This window comes from Stomoxys calcitrans, chromosome 4, assembly GCF_963082655.1.
Source record: "Stomoxys calcitrans chromosome 4, idStoCalc2.1, whole genome shotgun sequence".
Classification (NCBI taxonomy): domain Eukaryota; kingdom Metazoa; phylum Arthropoda; class Insecta; order Diptera; family Muscidae; genus Stomoxys; species Stomoxys calcitrans.
Window position 1 is genome coordinate 111225146 of NC_081555.1, and position 17109 is coordinate 111242254.

Here is a 17109-nt window from a genome sequence, read left to right on the forward strand (position 1 = left end):
AGGCCGTAGCAGGTTTTCTGCTACGGAAACCTCGACTGGTGGAGTGGCAGCTCTAGGCTCCACTAGCAGACAGACGACTGGTCAGAAGGGGCTTTTGGTGAGGACACCTGGTTCGAGTCTTAAGGATGAGACAGAACCTATTCTATCTTCGCATGCCTATAATTTGCCTAGGCCATCGGCCTTCCCCGGCAAACCCACACTCTCTTTAAGAGGTTGGAATAATAGAAGACGCATCGCTCTCGTGTTTATTATCTCACTAATAGGGAGAGTGACTCCCTAAATTGGGCTCGGGGATACGCTGCACATTCTACCCCAAAGACTACACGTCTAGATTCACCGCAGTCAGCCAAAAGGCTACTGTCACCTGGAGGGCATGTCATGCCTTAAAGAACTAGGGGAACAGTAGCAAGATGGATCCAGGAACCTTTGCTAATGTTGCTAGGGACAGTTTGGTGATGGCAGTTGTCGACAAGGAAGAAGAGCGGGGCTGCATACATAGGAATAATTGAAGTGGCATAGTCAATGGACTGCCATTAGTATACTCCGATGCCATTGCGGAATTTTATGGGTCTCCTCCAGTTTGTGACCATACAGGCTGGAACCCCGGCCGATATAGACTAATTGCCTTCGGGGATCAACGCTTAATTGAAATTTATCGTTGTGCGCTAAAACAGATAGGTGAGATCTGGTGCAGCACTAGTTTTAGTCAAGAAAGAAGATATTCCTTCTCGACCAATGGCACGTGCTTGGATACCAAGGATGCCCTCAGATCCTGAATCCATACTTGGTAGACTAAAGGAATGTAATCCCAGTCTTTCAATCACCGTCTGGAAGACTGGCTGCTTCCGGCTGTCTTGCAGACCTCAACAAGTCTTAAGGGGTTGTATACTACGGATTCAACAAGTTGAGACTGAAGGTCTATAGAAGCGGGCAAGTGTTCAGCAGCAGTTGTTGCTGAACACTTGCCTGAGGAACTATCAACCACATCGCTAAGGTCTGGCGGATTGCAGGAGACTGAAAATCCCCCGGTCAGAATCGAGACAGGAGGGGAAAGCATCGAAACGGGACCCGACATGCCCTGTGTGGGTGGGTCATTCTGTTAGACTGGGCTCAGAGTTTGCGCAAGCGGGGAAAGACGGAACTCAAAAGTACTTCGACAGCAGCTGCTAGTGAAGTATCAAAGGAAAAATCGTGCAAGTGTCCATTGTGCTGAGGAATAGTGGCTCCACTGCTTTCTCACCTTCCCTTGGATGCGTAAGGAAGCTCATCATAACAAGATCTAACAAATCTTGTGAGGATGAACTCCTGGCGGAATCAAAAGATGAGGCTGACGCAACAGTGGTGGAAGTTCTGAATCCTGGCTATGGTGCGATTTCTACAGATAAATCTCCACTATTGTAAGGCCGTTTCGGCGGCACTAAAGGTTCTCCTGCTGGCAGGGGGATTTGGCGTGTTTCTTATCCAGAAAGCATGGGGATGTGGAGGAATGATTCGTGGACTAAGAATTCCGGGATTTAAACTACTCTAGGGTACGGGCAACGGAGACACAGAGTCGGTATTCTTGCAAAGAGTAGTCTAAATATTTTTCTTCTTCCGTCGCTAAGCACTGAAAATTCAGTAGTAGCCAGTCTTGAAATAACTATGTCTCATTACTGGCTGGCTTCCCTATATATGGCACACGATTCAGAAATGTCGCCTTCAAACCTTAAGTTGCTGGTTGAAGCCGCTTCTGCAGGAAAGAAGAGCCCCATTGTTGGAAGTGACGCTAATGAACATCACCAGATATGGGAAAATTCGGATGTCAACAAAAGGGGTGAGCTGCTTATCGAATATATTATAAGTTGCAATCTGGCGATTTGTAATTAAGGGAATAAACCCACCAGAAATAGGCAGGAGGTACCAGATATTACCTTTGTATTGGAAGAAGGCCTCTTCATAAGCACAAAAATATGCGGCTTAGAAGTGGTGGATGACCACAGCTTCTCTGATCATCGTTATATTAGTTCCAGCCTTGGGCAAAATACTGCATAAATGGTCCCTCGGCTATACAGAAGAAAGACGGATTGCGATAAATTTCGGCACAAATTCTGCATTTCTATCCCTTCTACACGAGAAAAGGAAGTGGCAACTGCGCAGGATATAGATATAATGGTCAAGCGGATCACGAAGGCCCTGAATGTGTCAGCATGTCCTAGTGCCAAGACTAGGGGCATCTATAAGGCTGAAATAAGAAAATATAAGGCCGAGCTGAAAAAGGCTAAGAACAAATCCTGGGTAGAATTCTGCAGCTCCGTGGAGAATACATCTGAGGCCTCTAGGCTAAGGCAGATTCTGTCCTCGAGATCTATTACGGTGGGGTAAATTCAGAAGTCAGAGAATGTATAGGCAATGTCTAGTGAGGTAACACTAAAACTACTCGTTGATACACATTTTCCGGGAAATTCTCTAACGTAGCGACAGAAGAGGTTGTCACTGATATGCTTTCGTGGGGGGTTATTGGGGAATTGTGTCTCAGGCGAAAATCCTTTGGGCGATAAGAAGTTTCGACTCCTTTAAGTCGCCAGGCCCTGATGATGTTTCACCGGTTGTATTTACGAGCTGTGTCTGATAGACTGGTTCCTTGGCTTAGGGAGATATACTCTTCTCGGAATGTCATATATACCTGTGCAGGGACACGAAGGTCATTTTCATTCCGAAAGTAGGAAAAGCAGGAAAAAGATTTTCGTCCTATTAGTCAGTCACCATTTATACGGAACAACATATTATTGTCTATAGAAGAAAAAGGCGTAAAAGTGGTGGCGTATGCTGATGACATGGCAATTGCGGTTAGGGAATATCTAACTAGTAGCTAGTAGTAGGCTACCGAAAGTGGTCTAGATGTAAATAGGTGCAAGACAGAAGTAGTTCTTTTCAGCAGAACGACGTTGCCAATAGTGGCACCTGTCTCCTCGAGAGGAGAGAATGTTCCATTTACAGAAAGCGCAAATCATCTTGGTGTTTTGCTAGACGGGACATTGAACTTCAAATCAAATATTTTGGAAAGGACATGAAAGGCAACTCTTGCCCTATATACCTGCAAGATAAGAGAGCTATTGGCAAAAGTTGGGGTTTAAACCACGTGTCATGCACTGGGTATATATTGCAATTCTAAGGCCGATAATTCTTTATGGTGTTGTGGTCTGGTGGACGGTGCTTCAAAAGTCCAACTACTGTTCAATACACTGCTGGATACCAACGATGGCTTTTTTGTGCATCACAGCCGCACTGAGGACTACGCCATCTCTATTGCTCTGAATAAAATGCTACACCGAATGCCTCCAAATGGCTAAACAAATTGCTGCGATCACTGCTGTGAGGCTAAGAAAGTTTTCTCCAAGGTCATACAGCGGCTAAAGGAAAGGACAAGAAAGGCAACTCTTGCCCTATACACCTGCAAGAAAAGGGAGCTATTGGCAAAAGTTGGGGCTTAAACCACGTGTCATGCACTGGGTATATACTGCAATTGTAAGAGCTATAATTCTTTATGGTGTTGTGGTCCGGTTGACGGCGCTTCAAAAGTCCAACTACTGTTCAATACACAGCTGGATCCCAACGCCATCTCTATTGCTCTGAATAAAATGCTACACTGAATGCCTCCAAATGACTAAACAAATTGCTGCGATCACTGCTGTGAGGCTAAGGAAGTTTTCTCCCTGGTCATGCAGCGGCTAGGGACACTGTGGAATCCTTCATACAATGTCTGGCAGTGTGGTTTACATCCTACCTGAGCCGCTTTTCGATAAAAAGTACTGTACCACTATTACTGATAGGACCGTGGTAGAATGGCTTAGATATAATGTCATAACGACGATTGGCATAAATATCTTCTCAGACAGCCAGGCAGCCATTTAATTCCTGGATAACGTATTTTTGAACGCAAAAACCGCCCTCGACAGTCGCAGATCTCTCAACGAGATGGCTGAACAGTTCAAAATTCACATGTTGTGGGTGCCGGGCCACAGAGATAACCCAGGGAATTATAAAGCGGACGAGCTTGCGAGGCTAGGTACCACCGTACACATTCCAGGGGAACTGGAATCTGTGGGTATGCCTCTAGCGACATGCAAGCTAAGTTTTCAGAACCAGGCCCGAAGGAGAACGAACGTTAGATGGTCGCAAAGAGGGGGCTGTGAGCATTCCAAAACCATGTGGCCTAACCTAGACTTGAAGAGGTCTACCGCTTTGCTGTCAATGGCAACAGACGTCTCAGTCAATGTGTCCGTCGTGACACGTCACTGTCTTATCGGAAAACATGCTGACAGACTGAAGTTTGCCAGTAACGACTTTTGCAGAAGCTGGAGGACATCGAAGAAAAAAAGACTATAGATCACCTTCACTGGCTGTCAAAAGGAGTTCCACATTAGGTTCTCATTTCTTTGAGAACCTGTCTGATGTAGCGGATGTGAACATTAGCAAGTTGTTGGGCTTTTTAAAGCGATCTGGATGGTTCAATGGTAGGAACTAGAAGGCATCTTCCTTCTTCTGTTTCTATGGTATCACAATGGACGAAAACGTCTAAGTGAGTCTGATGGCAGACTACCACTTAAACCTAACCAAACCTAAGGTAGATGTAGTTTACTGCTAATCCGTCATGGTTTTTATTTTCCAAAAAAATATGTTTAGATAATGCAAAACAATGTCAAAGAAAAAATTTATATTTTTCATTTGTAAACCCGGAAGATATTTATTTTGATGATATTAAATATTAACACATTGTAGTTCAAACCTATTATTAACTTAGGCGACTCAACTTTTCATTATTAATTTTCTTCTTTAGTATACCCAATTGTGTAAGGCAATTATCGCGATACTCTCTTCTTTCGGGCAATTTATCCAAGGGCACCATTTTCTCCAACTGATCGATAACTAAATAAATTTGTTAGTAAACAAATTAAAAGTGTAATTTATACTCAAAAAATAATCAATCTACCTAAGTCTGCGGTTGGTCCTTCCATTTTTGGTGTTGCACCCATACTTTTGTTTATCTCATCTATGACATGAGCATAACGTTTTAAAAAGCTACGCATTCCCTCCGCATTTAAATGTATCGTCTCAAAGGCACCCAAGAAGGCATAACGCATTCCCAAACCATCGGATATAACACTTTCCACATCTGGCACATTCAGAATGCCATCTTCTACCAAGCGCCAACATTCATTGACTAGCAATAATTGTATGCGATTCAAAGCGAAACCGGGAATTTCACGTGATAATGTAATGGGTTTTTGTCCTATATGCTCCATGATGGCTCTAGTTTTGGTCACAACATCTGGACAAGTCCATGGTGCGGGTACTATTTCGACTAAAGGCACATAGTAAGGAGGATTTACAGGATGGGCCACCACTACCTAGAAGGAGTGAAAAATGAAAACAAAAACTTTTAACCAAGCACGCAACTAATCTGGTAACATCAATGATTTTTTCTTAGCATTTAAGATTTTTTAAACTAATTTTAAAGAAATCCAATTTTACAACTTTTGAAGGAAAAATTTCCTTTGGAGAAAGTTTGTTTTACTGGATATTAGATAATAATTGTTGTTGATGTAACGGTGTGTGGTGTTTTTTTGTCTTTCATCTGCTTGGTTCTGTTGAATATCCTGATCCAGGAACTCTGCGACTAAGGTAAGGTGTGTCCAGAGGAATCTGGGTCCGGCTGGGTAGCTAAACAGGTGACGTGTGGTCCCAGGTTACAATCGGGACATACATCCTGCACGTTGGAATCAATCTTGCTCTTGAGGAGTTGAGGCGGCTGCATCTGTCGGATCGTAATTGAGCCAGAACTAGTCTGGTTTGCCGGGTGAGGTAAATTTCTTCAGGTGGCGGTCGTTCTTCAAGGACAACATTCACCCGGTAGCTTTTCACTGCATCCGCTACCGTGTCTGCATGAATGTTGTGCAGACCCGCTTGATATGCCGCTTAATTTGGAGCTTTTCTCATGTAGCGTTGAACCTCTCGCTCTTTGCGACTAAGGTGGGGTGTGTCCAGAAAGATCTGAGTCTGCGTCGAGGGGATCTGGCTGGGCAGTTAAACAGGTGATGTGTGGTCCCAGGTTACAATCGGGACATACATCGTGCATGTTGGCACCAATCCTTGCTCTTCAAGAGTTGAGGCGGCTGCATTTGTCGGAATGTAATTGAGCCAGAACTACTCTGGTTTGCCGGGTGATGTCAATTTCTTCAGGTGCGATGCACCCATCGTTCTTCAAGGATAACTTTCACTCGGTACCTTTTATCGCATCTGCAACCGTGTCTGCATGAATATTGTCCAGACCCGCTTGAATTAGAGGTTCTCTCATGTAGCGCCAAACCTCTCGCTTTAGATCATAGATGGCCAAGATACAGATCCGCACATAAATTCCTATGTCCGTGAGCATGGGAAAAACGAATAGAAACACATGGACAGTGTAAACAACTTCGTGTGACTTCGTTCGGCTGCCTCTATTTCAAAGCTTTTTCATTTAGTTGATGTTTGATGATACTTACACAAACACAGTTTGGTATTTTCAACAATGTTAGTGTCCATCACTGCTCTAGATCATAAATATTCACCTTGAGGCTTCTGGGCGGTGAATAGCTGTCCACAAGATGATGATTTGGGTGGTCCACGTGAGAACTGAGCAGAGAGTTCGCAGTTCGAAGAGCGGCATTCTGATAAATTTGAATATAATTCCACTGAAAATTGCAAATTTTGCCCATGAAGTTATGTTAACCTAAGGTTTGAAAGGTTTGAAAAGAAGGTGCGGATGTTAATCCGCCCCATGCCACTATGGACATACAACTAAGCCAGTAATCCGCTTAATGTGCGCTCTAAATACTACAATAGGAAACTCGAAAAAAAATCAAAGTTAGGAATTCCGTGCTACTTACAAAATCCATAAATGTTTTCCATGCCACTGCCATATGTTGGTTCATTTCAGGTATTGTGTCTCTACCTAAGTGCCGGTATCTGTTAGCCGAGAAAGCCGGGCAATGACATAGGAAATGCTCCAACGTCTCATCATCACCCCGCATACCCTACACATGCTATCACTTGCCGCACCGAGCTTGTAGTTCTATGTCTCCCGTTATCATACCAAAAGCTATTCTGACCTCTTTCTTATTTCCTTTCAGTAAAAGTCCTAGGGTTTTCGCCGTCCTATCGACCGTTTCGCTTTTCCACATGGTTGCATGCGCATTTGTCGTCCACGCCCTTAGCTCGGACTGTGTCGACCCCAAAGGCTTCAGGTTAACCAAGTTTATTTACGGCAGACCTCTGGCCTTCACCGCCAAATCGTCTGCCCTTTCATTCCCCCTTACTCCGTTATTGCCCGGCACCCAAACGAAGCGGATTTTGCCATCCTCAGAGAAGGCGTAAATCTCCTTCTTACATTGCAAGACTGTTCGTGACCTTACCGCCCTGGTTGTTATTGCCCTTATGCCAATTTACTGTCCGTAAATATATTCTTACTCGATGTCCTTGCGTTAACACCATACCACCTCACGCAATCCGTGATATCCCGGTTCTCCGCCTGCAGGACCGTATTACGGACAGGCAGTCTAAAACAGATCTCAGTCCCGGGGTTCTCAATGTAGACCCCCAGGCCCACTCTGTCCTCTAGCTTTGATCCATCCGTGTAACATGATCTTTCAGATGGCGATACTAGATTTCACGCTTCTTATCCATGATCACACCTATGTATTTGACCTTATCAGGTATCGAAATCGTTTTATTGGGGAAACATGGTGCGTTAAATTGGCCCACCTTCGTCTTCCTCATGAACAGGCATATTTTAGTCTTCTCTGGGTTAACATTGAGACCTCTAGGTCTAGTCCATTCATATGCCATATGTATGACCCTTTCGGCCCTTCTGCATAGCTGGTTCGGATCCTTAGCCCCTAGAAGTAGTAAAGCATCGTCTGCGTAGCAGACGGATTTAAATCCCTCCTCAGTCAGCATCCGTAATAGGTCATTTATGCTGGTCACCCATAGGAGAGGCGATAAAACGACGCCTTGTGGCGTGCCTTGTGCCACTTTTTCCCTTATATTTATGTCATGGGACGTTCAACTTATCCGCCTGTTACTTAGCATATGGTTTATCCAGCCTCTAAGTACCAGGTCCATCCGATACTGGAGTAAGGATTGGATCAGGCCCACATATTATTAAAAGCCCCTTCGATGTCAATGCATACCACCAAAGTGTGCGTCTTGGCATCGAAGGATTCTTCTATTTTATGCACAACCTCGTGCAGGGCAGCCTCCACCGACCTTCCCTTCACATAGACATGCTGTTTGTATTTGATGAGTTCGCTGGATGTCCTACTCTTTATTATGGCGTCCACACTGCCTTCCATGGTTTTGAACAGAAAGGACGTAATGATTATAGGCCTGTAGGCCTTTGGTGTCGCATAACCTGCCTTGCCGGGCTTGGGTGGTACCCTTGCCTCCTGCCAGGCTTTTGGAGTATATGCAAGTCCCAGGCACGCTGTAAAAATATTGGCGAGGTGGGGAGCAAGATAATAATAATGCCGAGATAATGTAGTAATGCCGGAAATATTCGACATGCTTTTTTCTATTTTTATTTAAAGCAAAATGGCTGCGCCATATTATTTTTAAATCACGAATAATGAAGTTATACTCACATTCGACCGATGTTTTAAATCCTTGCTAAAATAGGAAGGTAAAAAGGTTGATGTAGAACTAGACATTATGGTATTGTTTTCGACGATCTTATCCAGCTGTTGGTATAGATTGATCTTCATATCTAAATTTTCTGGTATGCATTCCTGTATTAAAATTGCATCTTTAACTAATTCGTTAAGATCATTTACTCCTGAAATGCATGAGAATTGTTGAGATGCCGATAAATCGCCTCTAAGCAGCCCCTTTGACTCCAAGTTATTGAGTTCTTTTTGAGTTTCTTTTAAATCATTGGCCACTTGATTAGGCAGTATGTCATATACCATCACCTGATAGCCCACTGAGGCAAATAGCATGGACCATAAACGTCCTATTAAGCCGCTGTAATTAAATAGAAGAGGAATATTAATCGAATTTGAAAAAAGTTTCATAGGAAATTTCATGTAAAGATGATTTTGTGATTTTTCGTAAAAAATTTCTTCAATTTTTCTCCTATTTTCCTAGAAAATTGGTCCGAAATTTAATTTAGCACGTTGACCTGCGCGACCACTTACCTGCCTATTATTCCTATCTTTCCAAGTTCATGCGATGTAGCCATTCTTATGAGATTTTCGTGTACCAGTTTTGTAATGCAGTAGGATTTTTTTCTATTTAATTTTTTTTCATATAAATTTGACTGCGCTAACTAAAACCGTTCTATTGGGCTGCTAACTGATATATAACATAGCAGCTGTATATTTCACCCCGTTATACTCATAACTCAGCTAACAGGAAACATTCATCCATAGGATAGCCTGTAATTTTACTATTAAATATATAAGAGACCTATAACTATAAGATATTTCGTCTTTATAAGTGAAAAATTAAAACGGTTGTATTTAATAACAAGTAAGGGAAGTCAAAAGTCGGGCGGTGCCGACTATACAATACCCTACGCCTATCTTACTCTATACCCTATCTTACTCTATACCCTATCTTACTCTATACCGATTTTATTGGACTTCGGTATAGGCGTTCAGATAGGTGATAAATCCGTAATCCGTACCAAGTTTCAGAAAATCCGTGCAAAACTGTTATAACTTCGGCTTTAGTGCAAATCGAACGATGCGTATATATGGGAGTTATATCTTAACCTAAACAGAATATTCATAATATTCAATAGAAATAACAACTGTCGTAAGAGAGTCTGTTAGTAGTATAAATAGGGGGATTCCAAAACCGAGCATCGAGCATTGATGACGTCATAACCGCAACCGCAACCGCAACCGCAACCGCAACCGCAACCGCAATGATGACGTCATAACCGCAACCGCAACCGCAACCGCAATGATGAGGTGATAACCGCAACCGCAACCGCACCCCACCCCACCGCACCCCACCCTACCGCACCGCACCCCACCGCACCCCACCCTACCGCACCGCACCCCCCTGCACCCGCACCGCACGTGACCGCAAGCGCATGGGATTGAAAGCGCAGGTGACCGCAACCGCAGCTGATCGTAGCGCAGGTGGCGACCGCCGGTTGAAATGTGTGGACGGACATAGTGGTGCAGATCGCAGGGCGCAGATCGCAGGGCGCAGATCGCAGGGCGCAGATCGCAGGGCGCAGTGGCAGATCGCAGGGCGCAGTGGCATATTTCGATTATGACTTATCGCCCAGAGTTGTGGTGAGGGTAGTTTAAAATTAGAATGATTATGCATGATTGTGTATGATTGTTAAGAATTGTGGTTTGAGTTGTTTATAATTAGAGTGGAGTGTGATAAGAAATGTGATTGGTATCGATAGTTATCCTGCAAAAAAAGAATTGTGGTTGGTACCGAGAGGTAACCTTTAACGCAATTTTTTGTATAAAAAGCTGAACAAATTGTTAGTAAACATGTAGTAGCAATTTGATTTTCAACTCAAAATTTAAGAAAATATTTATTATGGGATCAAACTTAAAGGAAATATCGGAGCAGGCTTCTTTCAAGAAGACTATTTTGTCCATTAACAACATGCCTTTCGATGAGTACTTCATCATACATCAAGCTGAAAGGAAGATGACTAAATTTGGCATGCGCTTGATGATTGAATTAAGTGATCATATTATGTTCCTGCCGGAGAAGTTTAATAATATTAATGATGAGGCCATGGCTGATCTTAATAGTGGAGTCTTATCAATTAAAAAGGAAAAAATTAGCGAAACTAATTATAAATTAGTATTTGAATCAATAATTTAATATTTTTTATATATAATAAAGAGAAAAAAAGTTCATTGAAAACCGAAAAAAAATCTTTTTAATTTATGTATATTTAGTAGTTTATAAACTCTTATTATTTATTTTTTAATTTAGTTTATTTAAAAAGAAAAGCCCAAGGAAATTTAACACCAACCAAAAATTTTTTTAATATATAATTTAGTTTATTTTATTATTTGTCATATTTTATTGTAATGGTTATATTTTATTGTAACATATTTAATATTTCCAATTGTAAATAAAGGACATATATATTAGTTTATTTAAAAATAAAAGCTGTAAGGGACAAGCCCCAGGAAATTTTAGTTTATTTTTTATTTATTAATTTTCTGGCATAATTCGTCTAAATAACACCACGTCGTAGTCATCCAGTTGAATTTCAACATATACTGCAGGATTTCTTTCGTCTAAGTTATCAACATGATACAAGTATCCCACAATGAACATGGATCGAGCAGCAGGATCATGAAATTTTACGTTAAATGATAACCATAGCTCCGCCTCTTGGAGAAGTTTACCTTCTCTGGTTAAATCCGCTGAATTAATTAAATATTTATTAATCTTCGCAAGGATTAAATCATCCCAAATTTTTGAAAAAAATTTGGGGTGTGACCAAGCGTCCTCGACGCTTAGTGACAAACCATTTTCAAATAGTTCGAATGTCATGGTTTTTTCGCAAAAATTAACAAACAACATGATTTAATTTTGATTTTCACAACTTTTCTGATGAAGACTTGGAAAAATTCTTTGTATTTATATTAAAAAAATCTAAAACACACACATTCATTTTCATATAGAATTTTTATAGTGGTTAATATTTATTTTTCATGAGCTAAATTTAATTCATAAAAATGTTTCAGTGGTTAACATATATTTATAAAAAATATATATTTCCACAAAACTCAGAATTTTTATAGTGGTTAATATTTATTTTTCATGAGCTAAATTTAATTCATAAAAATGTTTCAGTGGTTAACATATATTTATAAAAAATATATATTTCCACAAAACTCAAAAGTTTTTATGGTAGGGTGTTATAGTGGTTAATATATATTTATAAAAATATACTGTACCACATATGCCTGCAACAGTTTTTGTACTAGGGTGTTATGTAAACATGTTTTCAGTGGATAACATATAATACCTGCTATGCTTACTCATAATTTAAAATTTCAATCATTGTGGTGAAGAAAATAACAAAGCTCAAACTCAAAAGTGTTGCGATAATAAAAATTGAAAAGTTTTCTGTTCTAGGATGATTTAGTGATTGACTTATATTTATAAATATTTGCTATACCACACATATTACTAAACGCAATTGCGGTAAAGGAAATTAAAAAAATTCAAGTTGAAATTAATAATTGGTTTCAAGTTTTTATGGTAGGGTGTTATGGTGGTTAATATATATTTATAAAATATACTGTACCACATACAGCGGTCAAAAAAATTATTCATCATTAGCAAAATTGATAATAAATTCACTTATTTTGGGTAATTGAAGAAAATTTAAAGTAAACAAATAATGCAGTTTTATGCAATAGTTTATTTTTCGTAATATGTTTTAAAATAAATTCAAAAAATAAATTTAATTAGCGCAAAAAATGCAATTTTATATAATAACACCAAAAACAGAACAAAAAAAGTATTCATCATTGATGTGCTATCATCAAAGTCAAATTCAAATATTATTTGGGAATCCCCCTTTTCTGTTTTATTTAGTAAAGGAGGCTTTGCCCTTGACAGCAAATATTTAATTTCATTGAAAATATAGTTTTTGTCAAAATGGGTCGTAAGCAAAACGAGGTTTCTGATGAGGTAAAAGTTTTGATAATAAAACACCACAGGAATGGTTTAACTCAAAAAACTATCAGTGAAATATTAAATAGACCACGATCTACTATACAATCCATCATCAGAAAGTAGACAGAAACGAAAACTGTTGACAATAAACCAAGATCTGGTCGACCAAAAGCACTTTCAGTTGGAGATGTGCGTTGGCTAGTGCGGCAAGTTCAGAAAACTCCGAAGACAAATGCGACCATTCTTCGTAAAAACACTATGGAATATTTAGGGAAGGAAGTTACTACACAAACAATTCGAAATACACTCAAAAGGCGTAGTTACAGAGGAAGAACTGCACGTAAGAAGCCCTTTATAAATAAAATAAACCGAGTGAAAAGGCTAAACTTCGCAAAAATGTATGTAAAACAGCCCGAATCATTTTGGAAAACAGTCATTTTTGCAGACGAGAGCAAGTTTAATCTTTTTGGGTGCGATGGAAAGGTCATAGTGTACAGAAAACCAAATACAGAGCTTGAAGAACGAAACACAGTTGCTACTGTAAAACATGGTGGAGGTGGTTTAATGGTTTGGGGGTGTATGGCGGCTTCAGGAGCGGGAAATCTTGAAATTATTAATGGAGTAATGGATCATAAGTATTACATTGACATTTTAAAGAGGAATTTAAAAGATAGTGCTGTAAAACTTGGGCTTGGTAATAACTTTCAATATTATCAAGATAATGACCCCAAACATTCTGCTTTAAATACCAAGATGTGGATGCTGTATAACTGCCCCAAAGTCATTAAAACTCCTCCTCAAAGTCCCGACTTGAACCCAATTGAACATCTTTGGGAACATCTCGAACGCAAATTGAGAACGCGCAATTTTTCGAGCAAGAGTCAAATGCAACAGGTGATAATGGAGGAATGGACTAATATAGACCAAAATATAACCGCTAAATTAGTCCAATCGATGTCAAACCGTTTAAAAGAAGTTATAAGACGCGGTGGTCGAATAACAAAGTATTAATTTTTTTAAATTATGTTATTTATTTTTTTGTTTTTTTGCAATGATGAATACTTTTTTTGTTTAATTTTTTGTGTTCAGCTGTAAAATGGCCCTTTTTGTTCCAATAAATACTATTTTTTTCTTTAAAAACAATGAAATTGTGTACATATATATCACACAAGCACTACTGCATCATTAGTTTAATATGTTTTTATTCCAATTGTCTTTTGTAGACTTATTAAAAAAAAAACATTGAATGATGAATACTTTTTTTGACCGCTGTATGCCTGCAACAGTTTTTGTACTAGGGTGTTATGTAAACATGTTTTCAGTGGATAACATATAATACCTGCTATGCTTACTCATAATTTAAAATTTCAATCATTTATATTTATAAATATTTGCTATACCACACATATTACTAAACGCAATTGCGGTAAAGGAAATTAAAAAAATTCAAGTTGAAGTTAATAATTGGTTTCACGTTTATATAATTCCACAAATGCCTGGTATGCTTTCTCATAATTTTAAATTTAAATCATGGTGGTGAAGAAAATAACAAAGCTCAAACTCAAAAGTGCTGCTATAACATAAATTGAAAAGTTTTCTGTACTAGGGTGGTATAGTGGTTAACGTATGCAAATGCAATGCAACAATGTAAATGTGCCCATGAACATTCCATTAAGGAAGAGGGGCGAACAGGGTGGTTAACTTATATTTATTAATATTTGCTATACCACACATATTACTAAACCCAATTGCGGTAAAGGAAATTAAAAAAATTCAAGTTGAAGTTAAGAATTGATTACACTTTTATTGCAAAGAATGCGATAGTATAAATTGTAGAGTTTTTGTAATAGGATGTAACGATTATATTTAATTATACAACTACAAATATTTATATTTTCTATCGAGTTCAGCTTGCAGTCCCATGTATGAATTCCATGTGTTGTTTGTATAAATGAAGTATATACATTTTTATATATCCTTAATTCTTCAATCATCTCTTCAAAAAATTGTTTATGTTCCTTATCAATGTAGGAGTTGTATTCTTTTAATAGATATTTTATATTCGTTGATAATATCATTTTCTTTGAGAAGTTACCCCAACAAAATGAAAAAAGGAACTAATGTATACTTACATTACATAGCCTTATATATCCTAAATAAAGAAAAAACGATATGTTTTTATTTTATTTGCTTTATTTTAAAAAAACATTAATAAATTGACTTAATAAAATAACATTTTTTTCAGCACATCTATAATTAGGGTGTTGTTTATGATAACTACAAATTTTCATATGCAAATTATTTTTATAAAGATTACATATGTTTGAACAGTTAGCATCATCTAAATTTATTATATTTATATCTTCTTCTATTAATTGCTTTATCCATTTTTGTTTTTCACATCCTTTCACAAATATTGTTAGATTTTCTTGTTTTTTTATAAATTTATTTAAATAATCGTTAAATTCTTTAAAAATTATGTTACCATCATTCCATCTCAACCCATGAAAATGTTTCGTAAGCCAGTTATTTGTAATCTTTTCCTTTAATGATAAGGAAGAAAATTTGCAAGGGGGGTATATAATAAACTTTTTAATTGTCTGATTATGTTCAAAAATACAAATTTCCTTCGCAATAAATTTATTATTTAAGAAAAAACCTTGAACATCTATAATTATGAAATTGTTTTTAGACATTTTTACTCATCGGTTGTTAAAATTACAATGATTGTTTTTAACTGTATTGTTCTCATCTAGTTTTCCTATAATATCCTTCAAAGGTTTGGTTATTGGTTGAAATGTATCTTCTAATAGATTATCCCTATCTATTTGATTAAGTTTAATGTTTTTTAACTTTTCTTTCAATACTGCTCGTGTTTTTACAATTTCCTTCAACAAATTGTGTCTCTTCATGATTGGATAATTTATTTTTTATTTTTTTTTGGTTATGTATCCATCTGCTTCCGATCTGCTTTACATCTGCTACCGATCTGCTTTATATCAGCTACCGATCTGCTTTATATCTGCTACCGATCTGCTTTCTTTCTGTCACCAATCTGCTCTCTATTCTGTTTATAATCTACATTATATCTGTTATCAATCTGATTTATATTATAACTGAATAAAACAATTGAATCCTTTGCGATATCGACCTTTATCAATGGGATCATCCTTGCTCACAATAAGAAATCCATATTTATCTTTCCAACATTCACTACAAAGCTTTAAAAAATCTTTAAATGTCATGTCACCCAAGACATGATCATTATATATATGTTTAATATTCATTTCATCTTGCTTAAATAACGCAATTTTTGTATAAAAAGCTGAACAAATTGTTAGTAAACATGTAGTAGCAATTTGATTTTCAACTCAAAATTTAAGAAAATATTTATTATGGGATCAAACTTAAAGGAAATATCGGAGCAGGCTTCTTTCAAGAAGACTATTTTGTCCATTAACAACATACCTTTCGATGAGTACTTCATCATACATCAAGCTGAAAGGAAGATGACTAAATTTGGCATGCGCTTGATGATTGAATTAAGTGATCATATTATGTTCCTGCCGGAGAAGTTTAATAATATTAATGATGAGGCCATGGCTGATCTTAATAGTGGAGTCTTATCAATTAAAAAGGAAAAAATTAGCGAAACTAATTATAAATTAGTATTTGAATCAATAATTTAATATTTTTTATATATAATAAAGAGAAAAAAAGTTCATTGAAAACCGAAAAAAAATCTTTTTAATTTATGTATATTTTTTTATTTAGTTGTTTATAAACTCTTATTATTTATTTTTTAATTTAGTTTATTTAAAAAGAAAAGCCCAAGGAAATTTAACCCCAACCAAAAATTTTTTTTTAATATATAATTTAGTTTAATTGAAAACCGAAAAAAAATCTTTTTAATTTATGTATATTTTTTTATTTAGTTGTTTATAAACTCTTATTATTTATTTTTTAATTTAGTTTATTTAAAAAGAAAAGCCCAAGGAAATTTAACACCAACCAAAAATTTTTTTAATATATAATTTAGTTTATTTTATTATTTGTCATATTTTATTGTAATGGTTATATTTTATTGTAACATATTTAATATTTCCAATTGTAAATAAAGGACATATATATTAGTTTATTTAAAAATAAAAGCTGTAAGGGACAAGCCCCAGGAAATTTTAGTTTATTTTTTATTTATTAATTTTCTGGCATAATTCGTCTAAATAACACCACGTCGTAGTCATCCAGTTGAATTTCAACATATACTGCAGGATTTCTTTCGTCTAAGTTATCAACATGATACAAGTATCCCACAATGAACATGGATCGAGCAGCAGGATCATGAAATTTTACGTTAAATGATAACCATAGCTCCGCCTCTTGGAGAAGTTTACCTTCTCTGGTTAAATCCGCTGA

General features: G+C 37.5%; 1 protein-coding gene across 1 annotated transcript; it reads right to left on the bottom strand.

The window, feature by feature from the left end:
* Nucleotides 1-4769: 4769 nt before the first annotated feature.
* Nucleotides 4770-9312, bottom strand: LOC106086916 (lambda-crystallin). The gene is made up of 4 exons (XM_013251736.2): nucleotides 9210-9312; nucleotides 8658-9036; nucleotides 4970-5387; nucleotides 4770-4905 (listed from the first exon to the last, which is right to left on the bottom strand). Exons 1-4 carry the CDS (start codon nucleotides 9251-9253, stop codon nucleotides 4772-4774), a joined length of 975 nt encoding a protein of 324 aa, XP_013107190.2. The 5' UTR covers nucleotides 9254-9312; the 3' UTR covers nucleotides 4770-4771.
* Between the last annotated feature and the right edge of the window lie 7797 nt (nucleotides 9313-17109).

Excerpts from the sequence above, each read along its gene's own strand:
- LOC106086916 (XM_013251736.2), bottom strand. The coding sequence starts at position 9,253 with ATGGCTACATCGCATGAACTTGGAAAGATAGGAATAATAGGCAG. Across the intron at positions 5,388-8,657 it reads ATTTAAAACATCGGTCGAAT|GTAGTGGTGGCCCATCCTGT; the intron begins GTGAGTATAACT and ends CACTCCTTCTAG. Across the intron at positions 4,906-4,969 it reads AGGACCAACCGCAGACTTAG|TTATCGATCAGTTGGAGAAA; the intron begins GTAGATTGATTA and ends AAATTTATTTAG.